Source organism: Argopecten irradians, chromosome 5 (assembly GCF_041381155.1).
Source record: "Argopecten irradians isolate NY chromosome 5, Ai_NY, whole genome shotgun sequence".
NCBI classification, from domain to species: Eukaryota; Metazoa; Mollusca; class Bivalvia; order Pectinida; family Pectinidae; genus Argopecten; species Argopecten irradians.
Genome location: NC_091138.1, coordinates 40,906,304 through 40,926,463, shown reverse-complemented (window position 1 = coordinate 40,926,463; position 20,160 = coordinate 40,906,304). Strand labels below are relative to the sequence as shown.

Genomic DNA, 20,160 nt, shown 5'->3' with positions numbered 1-20,160 from the left:
GTATGGGAGGATACCTCTGTTGTGACATTAATGTAAGGTGACGTATCTGTAAAATAGCAAAGGTGAAGGTCGGTAGGTTGTGTAACAGTGTTTGTAGTCAGTGCACACCGTGCAGTATGACTTTGAAGGTATATGTGCCGTAATTTCTACACTAACAATTCTACAGAGTACATCGAATCTATGCTCTGCAAAATTATTGGTTTTTATGCCTTATATGTGCTTATATGGAAACATATCTGTAGAAATCACAAATACAAATACTAATAATACTGTAAATATGTGAAATGGAACTGAAAATCACAACTTAGCTTCATGGTTTCAAGGCACTGCTTCATGTAAATATGTGTAAACATATTTGTTTGATCATAACAATTTTGCTCCCATAAAATTCCCATGATATGCTTGACTTATATATTCCCTTACTTCACTTATAACGACATCTTTTATTCATTTTTCCCACGCTAGTGCCGACCCTGATTTTGACTCTATTTATACAGATATCGTGAGACAATGGCCTCGTTTTATTTGATAATCACGAGCGATAACATTCTAAAACTTCTAAATTCGAATGACAAGTAAATTGTTTCATATACAATGTACTTCAAAACTCCTTTTTGATAACAAAAATAGTATTTCATACCAAACGATCTAAAAGTGAAAGAATGATGATATCACCCTTTTTTCAACATAGGTAGCGAGTTTCATAATATCTCCTACAACGATAATACTGAAACATCACGCATATATTTGACTTAACTTTGGGATCAAGATCCTAAAAGCGCAGTACACTACACATAAGATTTATATGATAACCGATATTTCGATTATCAAGATTTATAATAGAGACAAAACAATACAACTGCCATATGCCCTATCATCTTCTGTGTCACTATTATCATGCATGGTCACGTGGAGTTCCATATTTAATAAATCGACTCGGTGTTTAAAAACAAAATTGGAAGCACCTGTTAATGCTATTTTGATAACCACAACAATATTTAGCTTGTGAACATACATTGTACTAAATGGGTCCACCAAGGTGGTATCATATTTAGTTATTATCATTATTATCACCACTTGGTCGGAACAGGGTCGGGATAAATCAGGTAAGCTACAGCTAAATCGCAAGTCGACAGAACTGTAGAAGAAGTTCAAAATATGTTTTCATGGTGGCAGTAGTGTTGACTATCTTGGTTGTCGGATCGACCCAAAAATAACAACAGTCGTGACCATATAAGGATCATTTCAGACAAACAGCTAAATCGTACTAGTAGCAGTAGAGAACTCTAAATGTGAAAAAAAATACGAACGGCGGACGACGGACGAAGCACAATGGCGGAGGTCATCCTGATTCTTCGGGTCAGATGACCTAAAATCCATGGCGGAGGTCTTTGATTTCTTTACATCAGGAAAACAAGGTTTATTCAATCATCATTAGATTAATTCTTGGTAATCCCTGCATTTATTGTTGGCTATCTTGCCACCAATTTCTGACATTTATTTTTTAAGTATATAATTGCATTTTGAATGTTCTTAAATGTGAACTGCGGCCATTTTCAAATCTAAGACGGCGGCTTAAATGAACTTCAATTTTATTAGAACTATATCGGGAATTAATCTGGACATAAAGTACTATATGCATACAAAGTATTAAATTCTATCAAAAATGCACAATATTTGTACTCATCCGCCTATATACATGATCTCTTCATGCAGTCATTTGCTGGGTAGTCTAGCTAGACTATGAAGTACACAAGATTGGCTGGGAGCAAATTTACTTTGTGCATCTGAATTCGAGGCGGACCTCTGTAAACTAAATATAACTATCCTATATATGGCTTTAAAGATAATGTTTACCCAGTTTTATCACAAACACGTCTGTACAGTTGAATGACAAAACAAGGTTGGCGGTTGGTTTATCATCGATGACGCTCGGACGAGGTCAACCCAGAGATTTATGTGGGACACTAGGCATTTAAAATTATACCGGTCTGCGAGTTTGGAGCGAACACTGCTACTGTATTATCAAAGAGGGTTGAGAAGCGAAGATGGCTTCCACGGAGCAGAAAAGAATTGTCCTGACCGATCCCTCTGAATACCGACCAGAGTACAAAAACAAAGCGGATTACAGGGATTTTAACATCCATACCGTGCCATCCCGGGTCATAGAAACCTACAAGAAAATGCACACATTCCAGACAGTTGAATATGTTCGTGGTAAGATTGAACATTATTGTAAATTTAATCATGCCGAAATGACCATGATGGATGCACTGAACTCGCTTGACGAGTTTATGGACGAAAGTGACCCTGATGTTGATATTCCGAATTCCTTACATGGCTATCAAACTGCTGAGGCCATCCGAAAGGCACATCCGGATAAAGATTGGTTCCATGTCGTTGGCCTGATCCATGATGCCGGCAAAGTCATGGCACATTGGGGTGAGCCGCAATGGTCCACTGTGGGCGATACTTTCCCTGTCGGCTGTCTTCCAGACGACAGTATCGTCTTTGGGCGGGAAAGCTTCAAAGACAACCCGGACATGAAAAACGAAAAATACAACACCCGGCTCGGCATGTATGAGGAAAACTGTGGATTGGACAAGGTGCATATGTCTTGGGGCCATGATGAATATCTATACCGCGTGCTGACCTCTGACCTCAACACGTGCAATATACCGGAAGAGGGTCTTTATATGATCCGGTACCATTCATTCTATCCCTGGCATACCAGTGGGGCCTACGATTACTTGTGTGACAACAAAGACAATGAAATGAAGGTCTGGATCAACGAGTTCAATAAGTTTGACCTCTACACCAAAAGTGCCGTGACCCCTAACGTAGAGGAACTGCAATCCTACTACAGCGCTCTCATGGAAAAATACATTCCCGGCAAAGTCAAGTTTTAGACGGACTCCAACAACAAACGATAATCAAGTGCTTATGTACTCTTGTGTAGAAATTGTTGGGATATTATATTCCGGACGACGCATATTACTTCGTAACTAGCATACTTTATTTGAATACCTCAGTATTAGCTTATAACTGTTCCGAAAAGGTATGTAGATTGTAATTGAAAAGTAATTGAAAAGTATTTAAGCATTACATGCATTTATGTAATTAATTACAATGTTGTGAAATTACCATTATAAGTAATTGAAATTTGCCCCAATTAATACAATGCATACATTACAATTGATGACCATTTCATTTTTGATTACCTAATGCTTGGTAGATTGTATTTACTGATGTAATACATATGTATATAAACGGATACAAATAAACCAGTCTTTTCACATCAAGTATATTCGTTGTGTTTCAAGCGTGGTACAATCCTTGCACGCATTTGCATGAATTTAGTAGAGTTTTGAAAAAGTAGTGGTTTTTTGGAAACTGTATTAATTTAGTACGTATTTCTTCAGAGATGTTTTCTGTTTAATAAATGTTTATGGTAAATTGACTACATGTACGCATGATCTAGTAGTAGAGTTTTGAGGGGGAAAATCTTGTTAAACTAGGCTGAAATAAGATTAAAACTTTTAAGATGGAAGCCACAAATACTTCAAATGTCGCTGAAAATACCTCCTGGAACTGATTATCATTTTGGGCCATTTAGAAGCCTATCACTATTATTGGAAACTTGTTTGAGTTCAGTTTAGTATATACTTTATTGAAATGTTTAAAAACAAATGTTGTCTATGGTTTTGTTTCAATACATTGTGATTATTTAGCCATAATAACTACATTAAATTTAATAAGTTGCACGTGTACCTACTTGGGTCGTACTGATGTTCGCAATATCTCTGAGAAATTTCCGTCAATCTTCGAAAATATTTCCGGAAATTGCCGGAAATGTCTCCGAGGTGATCCGATTGACGTAGTTGGCCTCGTTTTAAGCTTCAAGACTTGTGATGAGGCATACATTAAGATTCTTATGTCTCGATGTCCTAAAGCTATCGGGTTGTTTTAATTCCCTTCATGACTGGCGCACACTTTGTCCACTTTGTACTGATGAGATTAACATGATATTACACCTTTAACTATATAGATATATGCTGGAACAATTGATTAAGGACTATTTTTTAAGTTAATACGCACATATTTTTATTTTCATAAAATCAATAATTCTTTAGTTTATCCGTTACCTGTAAAAGTTTGGATGGAGCATTGCCTTCTACATTTAAGATTAATTACAAACTACAAACTGGTGTTAATCATTTGAAGAATTTCATGATAAAAAAAACTGTTATATACAATAAATATATGAACAATAATTGAAATGAATCGATAAAATATTGTTCATGCATTTTTGCATGCAGGTTCGGATCCTAAGGCGAAACGAAACATCTTTTGGATGTTATAATAGTCAAATAATGATGAAGTTTTGTTAAGTGACAAAATTGCATATTGAATATTCATGATATTTATTATCATGACTAGAGATGTTATACGTATAGCCGAAATAAGTATAATGTAGTCTATTCACGTACAGCTTGGTTTAACACTTAGTCTTACAGAAAATAAAAAAGGGTATCTAATTGAAGAATTTCAATTTTTTAGTTCTCTGAATGCATTCACCTCCTGGAGTTTTCTATGATGCAAGTCATAGCGTATTGTCAGTATAAAAAAACATTAAATAACAAGGCACCAATCGAAAGTCAAAGATACAATTGTTTATTACATAAAAGAAGAATGCATATGAATTATGAAAAAAAAATCAAAGAAGTTTAATAAAGCATACAGTTCCAGAACCCTTAAAATGATTCTTAATGTAAGTCAATAAATCGACAATTGTCAACCCTGTTTTTACAATGATCGTTGCCACTATTTAGACAGTAAACATATTATACACATGGTATTGTTTTACGACAATTGTTTATTTTGGTGACACCTCCAATGAATAAGTCACAGACATAACTGTACCGTGAATATTATCCAAATCAGAATTTGCCCTCCATGGCCTTCGCTCCCTCCCTATCGTACTGTGCTTTGGTCAAAACATGATTTTTGAAATCCTCCAGACTGGCGAAGATCGAACCTCCGATCCAAGCTGAGTACGGTACAGCCCTCGTCACCTGTATTCCATTTACACCCGCCATCTTGGATTGTATGCTGCTTTGCACGCGGTCAGCCAATCCATCAAATTCGGCGTTTCCTCCACTTATTACAATATTGCCATACAGTTCTTTTGCCCGATCCTCGCCGTGTTCGGTGCGGACCTTCTCGATGCAGTCCACTATGGCTTGTGGAATACTTTTTGCGTCCAGGTTGGCAATGGACGGATCCAATAAGATCTCGGGAGATTTTTGTACAGCTGGGATGACATTGAGGGAACTCCCATCTGGAAGTGTGTAGCTTTTGTCCTCGGTAGCAGGACCGAGACCAGTTGTTGTTTTCTTGATTTCGTCGACAGTTTCGAAATCAAGACCAGGTGTATTCAGCTTTTGTGTGATATACTTTGTAAGTTGTTTACCTGTCAAGTCTGTGGACACAATGGAATCTAACATTACGTTTCCCTGGTGAATAGCCACACAGTTGGATACGTCTGCTCCAGATTCCATCACAACGCCGTTCATCTTCCCAGTACAATACAGAGACAGGACGTTGGTATAGACGAAGCAGACGGCCGGAACATTAAACCTCTCAAACAGGACCTGGACAACCTTCTCCCTGTTGAGTTTTGTATTGGTAACGGATTGAGTCAGGAGGACTGAGTGCTCTTCGGGTTTGACGCCTAGTTCTTTGAAGGTATTGAGGAGAAGCTGCTCAAAGTTGTCCCAGTTGGTAACGAGTCCCTTCTCAATGGGATAAATGCCTCCTCTAAGACGTTCCTGTACGAAATATAAAGAAACATTCTTTGATATTCAATTTGAATGCTATATCTTAATACATTGTGTAGTCTGTTTTTGCTTTTAGAAGAATTTCTTTAATGCGATAATACATTTTAACTACTTAAATATATCAAGAAAAAGTCAGCAAAGCTTTTGGTACCAATTCTATGAATAATCGGATTTTGTTTTGTCTGGACTCGATAAATCAATTTCGTATTGTGGATTATGGTTCAGTTATATTGCTATCCATTGACTTCTATGATACAAGAAAATAGTACTGTATCTATTTCGAAAACAAAATATTGCTATCTTCTAGCTGACAGGATGACACATAAAGCATGTGGGGGAAAACCAAATCTAAAAGTTGTGAAGTACACAAACCCAAAACTACACTCAAAAGAACACGAATACATCAATGCTCAAAATATGAATGATCTTCATTTGGATGATATCTCTATTTTAGAGTTTTGTTGGGTTTTTTTTCGAGTAGACAGTATTTGTTTAAATTATCATCAATAACGGCTTTAAAAGCTTTTTCTGGGAACATCATTTTTGAGTATTACCATTCACTGTTTCATAAAGATTGGCGCTACATATCAATAATTTTAGTAAGAGTATAGAGTATGGCGCTGATAGTAATGTTCCTGTCAACAAATTAAACAACGAAGCCTATATATATTGTAAATAATCGATGTCTGTCATTTTCCCTGTTATCTCTTAAATACATTAAAACAAGATATACTTACATTGTTACTTTTAAAAATATCGCCAGCCAAAATTCAATTTTTATACAGTATTACAGATAATGTGTGTAAACAAGTTTACTGTTCACGTCATTACTTAACAACAATTAACACAAGCCAAATTTGGATATATTTAACTTTATTGTGGTTTACATATTACATTTATGATGATCAAGTAAAATCAACTTGTTTAACGTGCATTCTTACTTAAACATTTTTATCCAAACAAAAACCTACATATTTACCTATATACAACCCCACAATAAATGATCTGTACAAGAAATGAATGACAAACCTTTTGTTGTGTTGGTGTCAGTACACACTTAGGACTTTCCGCTCCACTCATACCAGCCGCAACTCTCCCAGATCCCAGGTCTATCACCACAACTCCTTTCCCGGCCATTTTTACTGTAATATTTCTTCTGTTTCCTCACTAAACAGAGTCGTAAAATAACTAAGTATCATACCTACCCGTATTTATACCAGTTGAAAACCCCGCGACAACCAGTACGTCGATCAGCCATACCTTATATGGTAAGCTACACTATTTAGCGATCAAAATATAGCACGTAACCTGAAGAATGTACAGTGTTTGAGATATAGCATATTTAAGAGTTAAGTCAAATGCGTGATATCATTATATACGTTAGTATTGAACGTTACCTGGATTACATGCAGTTATATAGTTTCTTTATTTTAAAGACTAGTTGTGTCAAATGCGTTGTATCATCGGGTTTGTCTATTCATAATCTAAATTAAGTCATGATTGAATCAATATGGGATACAACCTTCAGTTACAATCACATAGTTCCATATTTGGAAGTAAAATAAATCATGATTTAATCTATTTGGGTTATAACGTGCAGTCGGGTAGAAGCAGGTAAACCAAATAAGGAAGTAAACAGACAATGCATGGTACGCATGACGCCAATAATAGATTTTCTTTAATCGTGAAAATATCCATAAGTTTATATACATTCTTCCTTTTTTGGTCATTGATTGGTGATTGTCTTTAAACTTCCAAACATAATATAGGTACGGTGTTTTCTAGCCCTGTCAGTGATATCAAATCGTATGCAAAGCGACAAAATTATTTCTATTCTCGCACCCCGAGTTACCACATAATTAAAAATATACAATGATCACAAATAAGTTCATAAAGAGGAAAACAGAAATAAAGTGTGATAAAACTAATATTAAGCGTAAATACACCATGGAGCTGCCTTTGACATAAAATGGAATAACCAATATACGACACTAAAATGTTTTCTGTAAATAAGAGTATACCGTGTAAACATATTATCATACTGCACGATTGAAATAACTAATCTGTTTTCTTGTTCCTGAAAGCTATTAAAGATGCTCCACCGCCGACAGAGCATAAATGATATGAATCATTTGAACACTAATTGGTGTTTAATCGTGTATATATATATGCCTTATTAACAAAAATAATATGAAATAATTTATTTCGTCTTTGGTGCATGCGCAATCAGTACTTCATTTCACATATGATATAGTGTCATGGGATTTTTTCGGGATTCAATTAATTATTTTTCATATTTTTTTAACTTGAAGTAAAATTAGAAGCTCAAACTTTTCAATGGTGGTAATGGTTTAAAGTAAGTAACTTTTATAACTGAAGAAAAAAAAACTAAATCGTCTACTCCTGTTTTTTATTGTGAAAAAATACCAGCGGTGTCAGCGGTGGAGCATCTTTAAGGATAAACTTTGCTTTCGATTCGTCACACAAAATGTTATCATTGGCGCTAATAATTATTTGGAACACATTTTTTATGTGTAAATGTACATAACATATTTCAATATAGATGGATAGACCACAAACTTATGACAATTTTACTTGTCAAAATTAAAACTTCTTCATCAAGATTACCATACATTATGTGGTGATGACTCGAACATTATCCATAATTATCATCAAAATCAATATGCATATCCGTGTATATTTTGCCTATTTCTCCAGAAAGGGGTCGTAAAATATAATCGGATTTTCCTTGAACCTAGTTCAACATTCTTACTTTAACGTATTGGGCATACGTGTATATTATAAAACTGTATGTGTGTTGTATGAATGTTATATGGGTGTATACAAAATTACAAAGCGATGACAATTTTACTCGAAATATAAAGCATTTACATTTAGACAGCTACGCAATAACAATATGAAATTTACCGAAACATAAAACTTTTCCATTAAATTAACTAAGCGATGAAAATATGAAGTTTTCCTGAAACATAAAGATTTTCCATTTACAGTACCTAAAGGAGGATAATATGAGAATAATATGAAGTTTCCCGAAACATAAAGATTTTTCCATTTACAGTAACTAAAGGAGGATAATATGAGAATAATATGAAGTTTCCCGAAACATAAAGATTTTCCATTTACAGTACCTAAAGGAGGATAATATGAGAATAATATGAAGTTTCCCGAAACATAAAGATTTTCCATTTACAGTAACTAAAGGGGAATGATATGAGGATAATATGAAGTTTCCCGAAACATAAAGATTTTCCATTTACAGTAACTAAAGGAGGATAATATGAGGATAATATGAAGTTTCCCGAAACATAAAGATTTTCCATTTACAATAACTAAAGGAGGATAATATGAGGATAATATGAAGTTTCCCGAAACATAAAGATTTTCCATTTACAGTAACTAAAGGAGGATAATATGAAGTTTCCCAAAACACAAAGATTTTCCATTTACAATAACTAAAGGGGAATGATATGAGGATAATATGAAGTTTCCCGAAACATAAAGATTTTCCATTTACAGTAACTAAAGGAGGATAATATGAGGATAATATGAAGTTTCCCGAAACATAAAGATTTTCCATTTACAATAACTAAAGGGGAATGATATGAAGATAATATGAAGTTTCCCGAAACACAAAGATTTTCCATTTACAATAACTAAAGGGGAATGATATGAGGATAATATGAAGTTTCCCGAAACATAAAGATTTTCCATTTACAATAACCAAAAGAGGATAATATGAAGTTTCCCGAAACATAAAGATTTTCCATTTACAGTAACTAAAGAAGGATAATATGAGGATAATATGAAGTTTCCCGAAACATAAAGATTTTCCATTTACAATAACTAAAGGAGGATAATATGAAGTTTCCCGAAACACAAAGATTTTCCATTTACAATAACTAAAGGAGGATAATATGAGGATAATATGAAGTTTCCCGAAACATAAAGATTTTCCATTTACAGTACCTAAAGGAGGATAATATGAAGTTTCCCGAAACACAAAGATTTTCCATTTACAATAACTAAAGGGGAATGATATGAGGATAATATGAGGATAATATGAAGTTTCCCGAAACATAAAGACTTTTCCATTTACAGTACCTAAAGGAGGATAATATGAAGTTTCCCAAAACACAAAGATTTTCCATTTACAATAACTAAAGGGGAATGATATGAGGATAATATGAAGTTTCCCGAAACATAAAGATTTTCCATTTACAGTACCTAAAGGAGGATAATATGAGGATAATAAGTTTCCGAAACATAAAGATTTTCCATTTACATACTAAAGGAGGATAATATGAAGTTTCCCGAAACAAAGATTTTCCATTTACAAACTAAAGGGAATGATAATATGAGTCCATGGATAATATGATCAGTAATAATAAAGATTTTCCCGAAACAAAAGATTTTCCATTTACAGTACTAAAGGAGGATAATATGAATTTCCCAAACAAAAGATTTTCTTACATAATAAGGATAATAGAGATAAGATAGAAGTTTCCCGAAACATAAAGATTTTCCATTTACAGTAACTAAAGGAGGATAAAAGTTTAGGAAAATAAGTTTCCCGAAACAAAAGATTTTCCATTTACATAACTAAAGGAGGATAATATGAGGATAATATGAAGTTTCCCGAAACATAAAGATTTTCCATTTACAATAACTAAAGGAGGATAATATGAGGATAATATTAAGTTTCCCGAAACATAAAGATTTTCCATTTACAGTAACTAAAGGAGGAAAATAGGAAGTTTCCCGAAACAGAAAGATTTTCCATTTACAATAACTAAAGGAGGATAATATGAAGATAATAGGAAGTTTCCCGAAACAGAAAGATTTTCCATTTACAGTAACTAAAGGAGGAAAATAGGAAGTTTCCCGAAACAGAAAGATTTTCCATTTACAGTAACTAAAGGAGGAAAATAGGAAGTTTCCCGAAACAGAAAGATTTTCCATTTACAGTAACTAAAGGAGGATAATATGAAGTTTCCCGAAACATAAAGATTTTCCATTTACAATAACTAAAGGAGGATAATATGAAGATAATAGGAAGTTTCCCGAAACAGAAAGATTTTCCATTTACAGTAACTAAAGGAGGATAATATGAGGATAATATGAAGTTTCCCGAAACATAAAGATTTTCCATTTACAGTAACTAAAGGAGGATAATATGAGATAATATGAAGTTTCCGAAACAAAAGATTTTCCATTTACAATAACTAAAGAGGATAATATGAAGTTTCCCGAAACACAAAGATTTTCCATTTACAGTAACTAAAGGGATAATATGAGGATAATATGAAGTTTCCCGAAACATAAAGATTTTCCATTTACAGTAACTAAAGGAGGATAATATGAAGTTTCCCGAAACACAAAGATTTTCCATTTACAATAACTAAAGGAGGATAATATGAGGATAATATTAAGTTTCCCGAAACAGAAAGATTTTCCATTTACAGTAACTAAAGGAGGATAATATGAAGTTTCCCGAAACATAAAGATTTTCCATTTACAATAACTAAAGGAGGATAATATGAAGATAATAGGAAGTTTCCCGAAACAGAAAGATTTTCCATTTACAGTAACTAAAGGAGGATAATATGAAGTTTCCCGAAACAAAAGATTTTCCATTTACAATAACTAAAGGATATATGAGGATAATATGAAGTTTCCCGAAACATAAAGATTTTCCATTTACAGTAACTAAAGGAGGATAATAGAAGTTTCCCGAAACATAAAGATTTTCCATTTACAGTAACTAAAGGAGGATTATGAAGTTTCCCGAAACACAAAGATTTCCATTTACATAACTAAAGGAGGAAAATATGAGGATAATATGAATTTCCGAAACAGAAAGATCCATTACTAACTAAAGAGATTTTTTTCCATTTACAGTAACTAAAGGAGGATAATATGAGGATAATATGAAGTTTCCCGAAACATAAAGATTTTCCATTTACAGTACCTAAAGGAGGATAATATGAAGTTTCCCGAAACAGAAAGATTTTCCATTTACAGTAACTAAAGGAGGAAAATAGGAAGTTTCCCGAAACAGAAAGATTTTCCATTTACAGTAACTAAAGGAGGAAAATAGGAAGTTTCCCGAAACAGAAAGATTTTCCATTTACAGTAACTAAAGGAGGATAATATGAAGTTTCCCGAAACAGAAAGATTTTCCATTTACAGTAACTAAAGGAGGAAAATAGGAAGTTTCCCGAAACAGAAAGATTTTCCATTTACAGTAACTAAAGGAGGATAATATGAAGTTTCCCGAAACATAAAGATTTTCCATTTACAGTAACTAAAGGAGGATAATATGAAGTTTCCCGAAACAGAAAGATTTTCCATTTACAATAACTAAAGGAGGATAATATGAGGATAATATGAAGTTTCCCGAAACATAAAGATTTTCCATTTACAGTACCTAAAGGAGGATAATATGAAGTTTCCCGAAACACAAAGATTTTCCATTTACAGTAACTAAAGGAATAATAGGTTTCCAAACAAAAGATTTTCCATTTACATAACTAAAGGAGGATAATATGAAGTTTCCCGAAACAAAAGATTTTCCATTTACAGTAACTAAAGGAGGATAATAAAGTTTCCCGAAACAAAAGATTTTCCATTTACAATAACTAAAGGAGGAAATAGAGGATAATATGAAGTTTCCCGAAACAAAGATTTTCCATTTACAGTAACTAAGGAGGAAAAGAAGTTTCCCGAAACAGAAAGATTTTCCATTTACAGTAACTAAAGGAGGATAAAGTTAAAGAGGATAATATGAAGTTTCCCGAAACAAAAGATTTTCCATTTACAATAACTAAAGGAGGATAATATGAAGTTTCCCGAAACAGAAAGATTTTCCATTTACAGTAACTAAAGGAGGAAATATAAGTTCCGAAACAAAAGATTTCCATTTACATAACTAAAGGGAAATAGGAAGTTCCAAACAAAAGATTTTCCATTTACAATAACTAAAGAGGATAATATGAGAATAATAGGAAGTTTCCCGAAACAAAAGATTTTCCATTTACAATAACTAAAGGGGAATGATATGAGGATAATATGAAGTTTCCCGAAACATAAAGATTTTCCATTTACAGTAACTAAAGGAGGATAATATGAAGTTTCCCGAAACATAAAAATTTTCCACTTACACTAATCAACACTCCTAAGTTCCTAACCTGTTCTTTAGAACTAACCAATTATGTAATGTGAAGATGCTAATGGAAATATTCCACGATGAAGTCATCATGCAATAACATATATCAATAAAAACAACATTCAAAACAGAAGTCATGTGTGATTTGAAATGTTTCAGAGATTGCATTTTTTGACTAGCCGAATAAGGTATCATATATTATTTAGCAGATCAACTACTACGTATTTATTGACCTAAATATAAATATATCCCCTGTTATGATAACAATTTATAGAAAATATGTATTATACCGTATAGCCAGATATTTCCGCGGGGATGATATTTTTGCGATTTCGCGACACATTGCTATGATCGTGAAAATTTGATCAACGAAATATTGCAAAATTGTTGAACGATATCTACCCTTAAATCCATATGGCGAAAATTTAAAACTGCTAACACATGATTTTCTTGTTTTGGATCAAATCGCGAAAGTTTTGATCCATGGAAATAACCGCCTGTAAGGTAATTATTTTCGTTAACTAGTTACTTAGTGTTTACTATGATTTTGTGTCAGTTTTCTCAGTATTTTTGATGTTTTTTATTCAATGATTCAGATTATTAGTAGGTTTGTTTTTTGTTGATATCAGTAGTTGAGTCACTTTAATGCTGTGTATCTTGGTAATTGGACGTTATCTATTCTAGGTGTATCTCTGTACTGGAGTTGTACTATTAATGACCACCAGGACGTTCTCAATCTTGTGCTGATGAGAGTAACATAATGATATTACGCCTTTAACTCTATCGACATGTGCTGCTACAGTTGATAACTAGTATACTTCAGGTTATTATCTATAATTTTGATCCTGAACGATTCCCATTTTTAAATCCTCTAACATACCTCCATATTCTATAATAATATGATACGTATATGTGATAACCATATATACATCAGGTTAAGTCTTTTGGGTATGTTCAATGATATCACGCATTTAACTTATCGTTAATGCTTATATCTGTCTGATACTTCACGAACACTGCACATAGTTCAGGTAACGTTCTACATTATGATCGCTTATTGTCGTACTTTCCATATAAGGAATAGATGGATTACACGATGTTTATCGTGGGTATTTCAACTAGTATAAATACATGTAGATATCAGACCTGTGGCATAGTACAGCTTTAACCAGATCAGGAAGAAGAAATCCTTACAGGAGAAATGGCTGGACAGGGAGTTGTTATAGACCTGGGATCTTGGAGTGTAAAGGCCGGTGTGAAGGGACAATATGCTCCTATTTATAAGTGTATTCGGACAGAAACACAACAGAAGGTATGTAAACAAAATTTCTTTAGATTTGCAACATTAAGCATGGACAAAGCCTTCTAGACAATAATTTAAAGGATGCATACACGACCATTTGATGCATTTATTACTAGTATTATACGTATCTTTTTTGTATACAGCAACCGTACAGAAAGACAACTTATAGTGAATATCATTTGATAGAAAGTAACAAAATTGGTTCTGACATTTTCATTTAGCAATAACAAATATCGCTATTACATACAGTGTTAATACAAGAAAAAAGTGACTTGTTTATCCATATACTTGGCTAGTGAACTGGAGCAATAAAGCGGCAGAAAAGATGTCTCTCGTAATGCAAAGTACTAAGTAATTCAAATAAAATTATATTTTTTATAATTTGAAAAATGTCGAACAATTCAATCCAGCTCTGTGTTGTCTACAATATTTATCTAATTCTAAAGTACTGTTCGAAAAGTTAGTATCAATAGAACCATCTCCAATTTTAAGCAAACTAGTGATTAAAACATCACGAATATTAATGTGGTGGTTTTTCATTTTCTTTTACGAGGCATAATAAGCAAAATTGAGTGTTATAATCAAATGCACAGTAAAAGTCAAGAGTCCCTTTCATCAATTACATGTCATTTAATGCGAATGAAATGTAGAAACTATTGGAGGGGGCAAATTAACTCTCATTCAGTAAATGATAGATACGATACGTGTAGGCCTTTTTACAACACTAGAGACGTTTACTTACATACTATGTATAAGCTATCTTATTCGACTAAAGGCAGGTTTTGAAATCATGATTACTTTTAATATTCATAACAGCATCTAAATCATAAATGTAGCATTGATATATAATTAAATATATATATATATTGTATTTTATATGTTTTACAGGCTGTCCTTGATGGTGGGAAATATCCTATTGAGAAGGGTCTCGTGACAAACTGGGAGGACTTCGAGCAGCTTCTCCGCAACACATTCAAGGAGCTGGGAGTTAAACCCGAGGAACAACCAGTTCTCCTGACTCAATCCATGACTAATACAAAAGTCAACAAAGAAAAGGTTGTCCAGATGCTGTTTGAGAGGTTCAATGTCCCGTCCGTGTTCCTTGGACTGACCAATGTCTTGTCTCTGTATTGTACAGGCAAGTTGAACGGCGTTGTTATGGAATCTGGAGGAGACGTGTCCAACTGTGTGTCTATTTACCAAGGATACGCCATGCTTGATTCCATTGTGTCCACAGACGTGACTGGTAAACAACTAACAAAGTATATCTCACAAAAACTGAATAAACCTGGTCTTGATTTCGAAGTTGTTGATGACATCAAGAAGACAAAAACTGGTCTGGGCCCAGCTACCGGGGTCAAAAGCTACACACTTCCTGATGGGAGCTCCGTTAATGTCGTTACAGATGTACAAAGAGCTCCTGGGATCTTATTGGATCCTTCTCTTGCAAACATGGACACAAAAAGTATTCCACAAACCATTGTGGACTGTATCGAGAAAGTCCGCGCCAAACACGGCGAGGATCGGGCAAAAGAACTGTATGGCAATATTGTAATAAGTGGAGGAAATACTGAATTTGATGGCATGGCTGACCGCGTGCAAAGCAGTATACAATCCAAGATGGCGGGTGTAAATGGAATACAGGTGACGAAGGCTGCAACACACTCAGCATGGATCGGGGGATCTATCCTCGCCAGTCATGAAAATTTCGACAGTCTTCTTTTAACAAAAGCTCAGTACGATTCAGAAGGGACAAAGGCCATTGAAGGCAAATTCTAACACTTAGTTCTACAAAAAAGCTTTGCAAAGATCGATACAAATGTTAAACATCGAAAAACCTTTTGTATTTATACATTTATGAACTTTTATCATCAAATGCCATTCATACTTTGCTATACATTTCTTCGCGAATTGTAATATAGTTAATCAATTTGCTGAACACAGCCCACTAATATCGCCAATTGAAAACTTTGTGTTTGAAACCGATATATCTTGCCTTTTTCGTTCGTGAAATGAGTTGAATTGTTTTTAGTGCTGATGGATTGAATGAATAAAATGACAAACTACATTTGTAACTACAGTAGCAACGTTCTCTTATCTCCAGATTCTTCCATCAATGTCTTTGACATTTCATTAGTGATCAATCATTTTCTGTATTCTGTAATGTTTTTTTTTTTTTATTTTATTTTTCAATTCAAAAAATGATTTTGACTTTTGAATAATGACCAATCATTTCACTGTATCAACACCATCATATTTGTTTCAACTCATCATATTTTATCGTCAAAAGTAAAGACATGTTAAATGAAATGTATTAATAAATTTGTTAATAATCCGTAAACTATATCTGTAACTATGGCAGTGTCCTTATTTCTAACATTTTGCTGTTTGCGGCATTCAACGCTGTCAAAATGTTCATTTCTCATCAGCAAAATTTATATATCTTCTCTAAAATAGACAGGTTGATAAAGAAAGGAGTTCTTTTAAGAATCTTATTAAGTTTTGTTAAGTTAGTTTTACAAAAAAAAAAATACACCAACTCGACAATGTAAAATCCACCAGTTCCAATTCAAAGGTGATGAAATGTTTTCTTTCATCAGAAATGTCGACGTTCATCAACCCTTTTCAGTTACTGTAAAACAGAATACATCTTCATTTCGCGGGTATTAAATTTTGCAATTTCTGTTTTAAACAAAAGTTCGCAAAGACTACCTTTCGCTAATTTAATTCGTATGTAAGCAATGTGTATATAATTCTTGGAGTCTGCAAACCTGTGACCGCGAATTTCGCTAAAGTTAATCACGCGCAAAAAAATAATTGGTTTACTGTAATATATTTCTTATTAAGCTAGTCCATTTTTTATAATTGCCAAAGTCCATGGGACAAGTAATAGACCTTTTATGTTATTTTAGTTTGTGGTTGAAATTAGCACGAGTTATCTACCATTACATATTACTCGGTAACGACGTCAATGGTCCAAGTTTGAAAAATAAAGCAGATTTTCAAAAATACACTTTACCACTAATTACATTAAGCGACTAGGCATACATTTAGACAAGTAAAACAAATTTTAGAAATGAACAACGATACAACTACAGACATATCAGTTAAATGTTATCAGATCTTTGGGTTCAATAGAGTGTGTAAATTAGTAGAACTGAGGAAAACATATACTGTAAATCAACTCATTTTCGTGGAGGCTTAATTTCGCGGTTGCTTATCGTACACAAAATCCGCGAAATTAAACCATACACGAAAATAAGTTGATTAACAGTAATATTAAGTCATTGATAAGAATGAATGCATTTCTCTAAAACATTTGCAAAAGCTTTGATGGAAATATTTTACGATCTCAGTAACAATACGAAAACAGCATTTTGTTACTTTGCTTGCAAAAATATTAAAGTCTCATCTAAGGATTTGCAAAAGTTTATATATATATATATTAAAAGCCAATATAGAAAAGATCCAAATTGAATCAAAGTTTATTGAAAAGGATATTGATAACATTTCATTTTATTATATCTTGATAAAGTTTTCAAAATGTCGATGTGTATTATTAACAGCCATAGTAATTTAAGGACGTGCCAGGTTAAGACAACCCGGAGAAAAACCACAGATTAGCAGTCAATACTTTTCAACTGTCCCATATTGAATTAGCACTCGCGGCCCTGAGGTGAAGAGTCGGAGGTTTAACGTGGACAAATTATGTTGACATGTGATTAATAGCACATCATCTCCTTGTGTATGAAAAATATCAAAATGAGGCAGTAACCAGGTACTGACGGTCGTCGGGGATTTTTCAGACTAGTCATAGACAAAACGCACAAAATGTGTAAAGTGATGTAAATATATTTATTGCAATGTAACAGATGAGAAATATCATTGACATATTTACCTAAGCATGATCATCTTCTCATCGCTACCTTGAATTTCTCTGATAAGCCTCTTAGGTCAAATAAAGCTGATTGATCCTATAAGCATAATAGGTAACTAATGTTCAACTTTATCAGAATCCTATACCAGCCCACGAAACCATAATACAATTTCAAAAATTCCGAAATTAAATGTACAACAAAACATGTTGAAAGTAATACCAGACTGTCTTTCAGGAACAATGGCAAATAAAAATAATCAAATTTCCCATCTTAAAATGTCCATGATCAATATCAAAATACATTTTTTAAACTTTTGTTTAAACATAAAAGAATGAACTATAAACGACGATATCCCTCGAATGTACTTAGTCTACATTGGTATTTAATATATTTGATTACATTTTTCAGTTTTATCTATGATCTTGTGCGAGAGTGTGTCACCCCCACAGTATAGGGCAAATTGGAGCCAACTCGCCGGTGGCCACTACCGAAACGACCAAAGGAAATAACACAATCATTTTGAAAACGAATACATTGTCTGCTAGCCTTAAACACTATTGTTAAGTTGTCTGAGATTGTGTTTTCAAAATCACCATGTTGGTACAACTGTTACTTCTAGGCCATTAGTCAGAATGTATATACACATTAGGCCTGTTATTTACGGACCTACGTTCACCTAATGGAGCGAACACAGGCTGAAAGAACAAATCGTATTGAAAACAAATTTGTGTAAATGTAATTATTTTCCTATTACGGCACCACATCTATTCTAGGTTTATCACACTTTAAATCACAATCGTTTACGGAACAAATGAATGCTTAAACCCACATCCAAAAAGGCAATATATTTCCACATTGTTAATTGTCGTTTTAGATTAACAAATTCCTTGCGTTTGCGAACGAGGTCGTTTTTTCCAGATTATTTACATGCGTTACTGCCTTCTTAGATTAACAAGCTTATTCCCTTTAAATACAAGAGCACTTTTGCATTACGCATTTTTAATTCAGTTTAAAAAATGCGTGTTAACACTCTTATTTTTCAGTATAAGATATAACAAAAGTAAAAAAAAAGAAAAAAAAATAGCAAAAGTGCTGCATACTTTGAAATAGTAATTGTACACAAGCTTTCGTTGTTTTCGTCTGTAATTGTTATGGAACTATGAATATAAAAAAACCATTTTGTTTTTTACAATCGTACAACCATCGTTACTAAGATGATTTATGAATATTTCTACTCACAAAATACTCTGAAAGTTCCACACCACGACAGAAAGCCCTCACAAATATTTCATGTTACAGTATAACGAAGTATAAACAAAAATATTTTACTTTGGAAAACAATGAATAGCAATCAGGTTTAAAGCTTTGAAAAATCGCAAAACAAAGTCACCACGTCACACCCAACTTGGGGTTTTGCGTAGCAGTGGGATGGACGTATAGGCCGGATGGTAAGCAAGATTAGACGTAACCAATTCCTCTATTGACTGAGAGAAATACCTGTCATCTAGATGATGTTTCTCATGTATTGTCTTAGAGGTGCCTACCAGTACGGCGTTTAATTTGAAGTCAGGTGCTGGAAACGTTACAGCCTTTGACCTGTTCGTCAATCGGATGTCCTTCTTGCTTAATTTCTTTGGTTTTGTTGTTTCAGGTTCATCATTAACTCGACTCACACTGTAATAGTCACTGTGCAGTTCACTGTGCGGATCGTAGTTACCACGCGTGTCCTGACGGAAACTTATCTTGTACGTTTCTCCATCCTCTTGCCAGTATTCCCGAAACATATCATTGACGTTTTTAGGAAACATGTCCTTATCTGAATCTTTACGCGGAGACGAACGTGGTGATCCCTTAGCGTATATCGTCATGGCCGACATTTTCTCCCGGGTTGAACCTCTTGAGCGAGGAGTTACCGGAGTTATGTTTGGAAGCCTTTCGGGGTAAAACGGAGCA

The 20,160-nt window shown here is 33.8% G+C and overlaps 2 protein-coding genes and 1 pseudogene across 2 annotated transcripts; 2 read left to right on the top strand and 1 right to left on the bottom strand.

Annotated features, from left to right (window-relative positions):
- The first annotated feature begins 1,007 nt into the window (after positions 1–1,007).
- Positions 1,008–3,298, top strand: LOC138323864 (inositol oxygenase pseudogene; annotated as a pseudogene).
- A 1,355-nt stretch (positions 3,299–4,653) lies between these two features.
- On the bottom strand, positions 4,654–7,115 carry LOC138323863 (uncharacterized). Its single transcript, XM_069268762.1, has 2 exons — positions 6,870–7,115; positions 4,654–5,831 (listed from the first exon to the last, which is right to left on the bottom strand). Exons 1-2 carry the CDS (start codon positions 6,975–6,977, stop codon positions 4,941–4,943), a joined length of 999 nt encoding a protein of 332 aa, XP_069124863.1. The 5' UTR covers positions 6,978–7,115; the 3' UTR covers positions 4,654–4,940.
- A 6,924-nt stretch (positions 7,116–14,039) lies between these two features.
- Positions 14,040–16,416, top strand: LOC138323862 (actin, plasmodial isoform-like). Its single transcript, XM_069268761.1, has 2 exons — positions 14,040–14,338; positions 15,218–16,416. Exons 1-2 carry the CDS (start codon positions 14,228–14,230, stop codon positions 16,106–16,108), a joined length of 1,002 nt encoding a protein of 333 aa, XP_069124862.1. The 5' UTR covers positions 14,040–14,227; the 3' UTR covers positions 16,109–16,416.
- Positions 16,417–20,160: the final 3,744 nt, after the last annotated feature.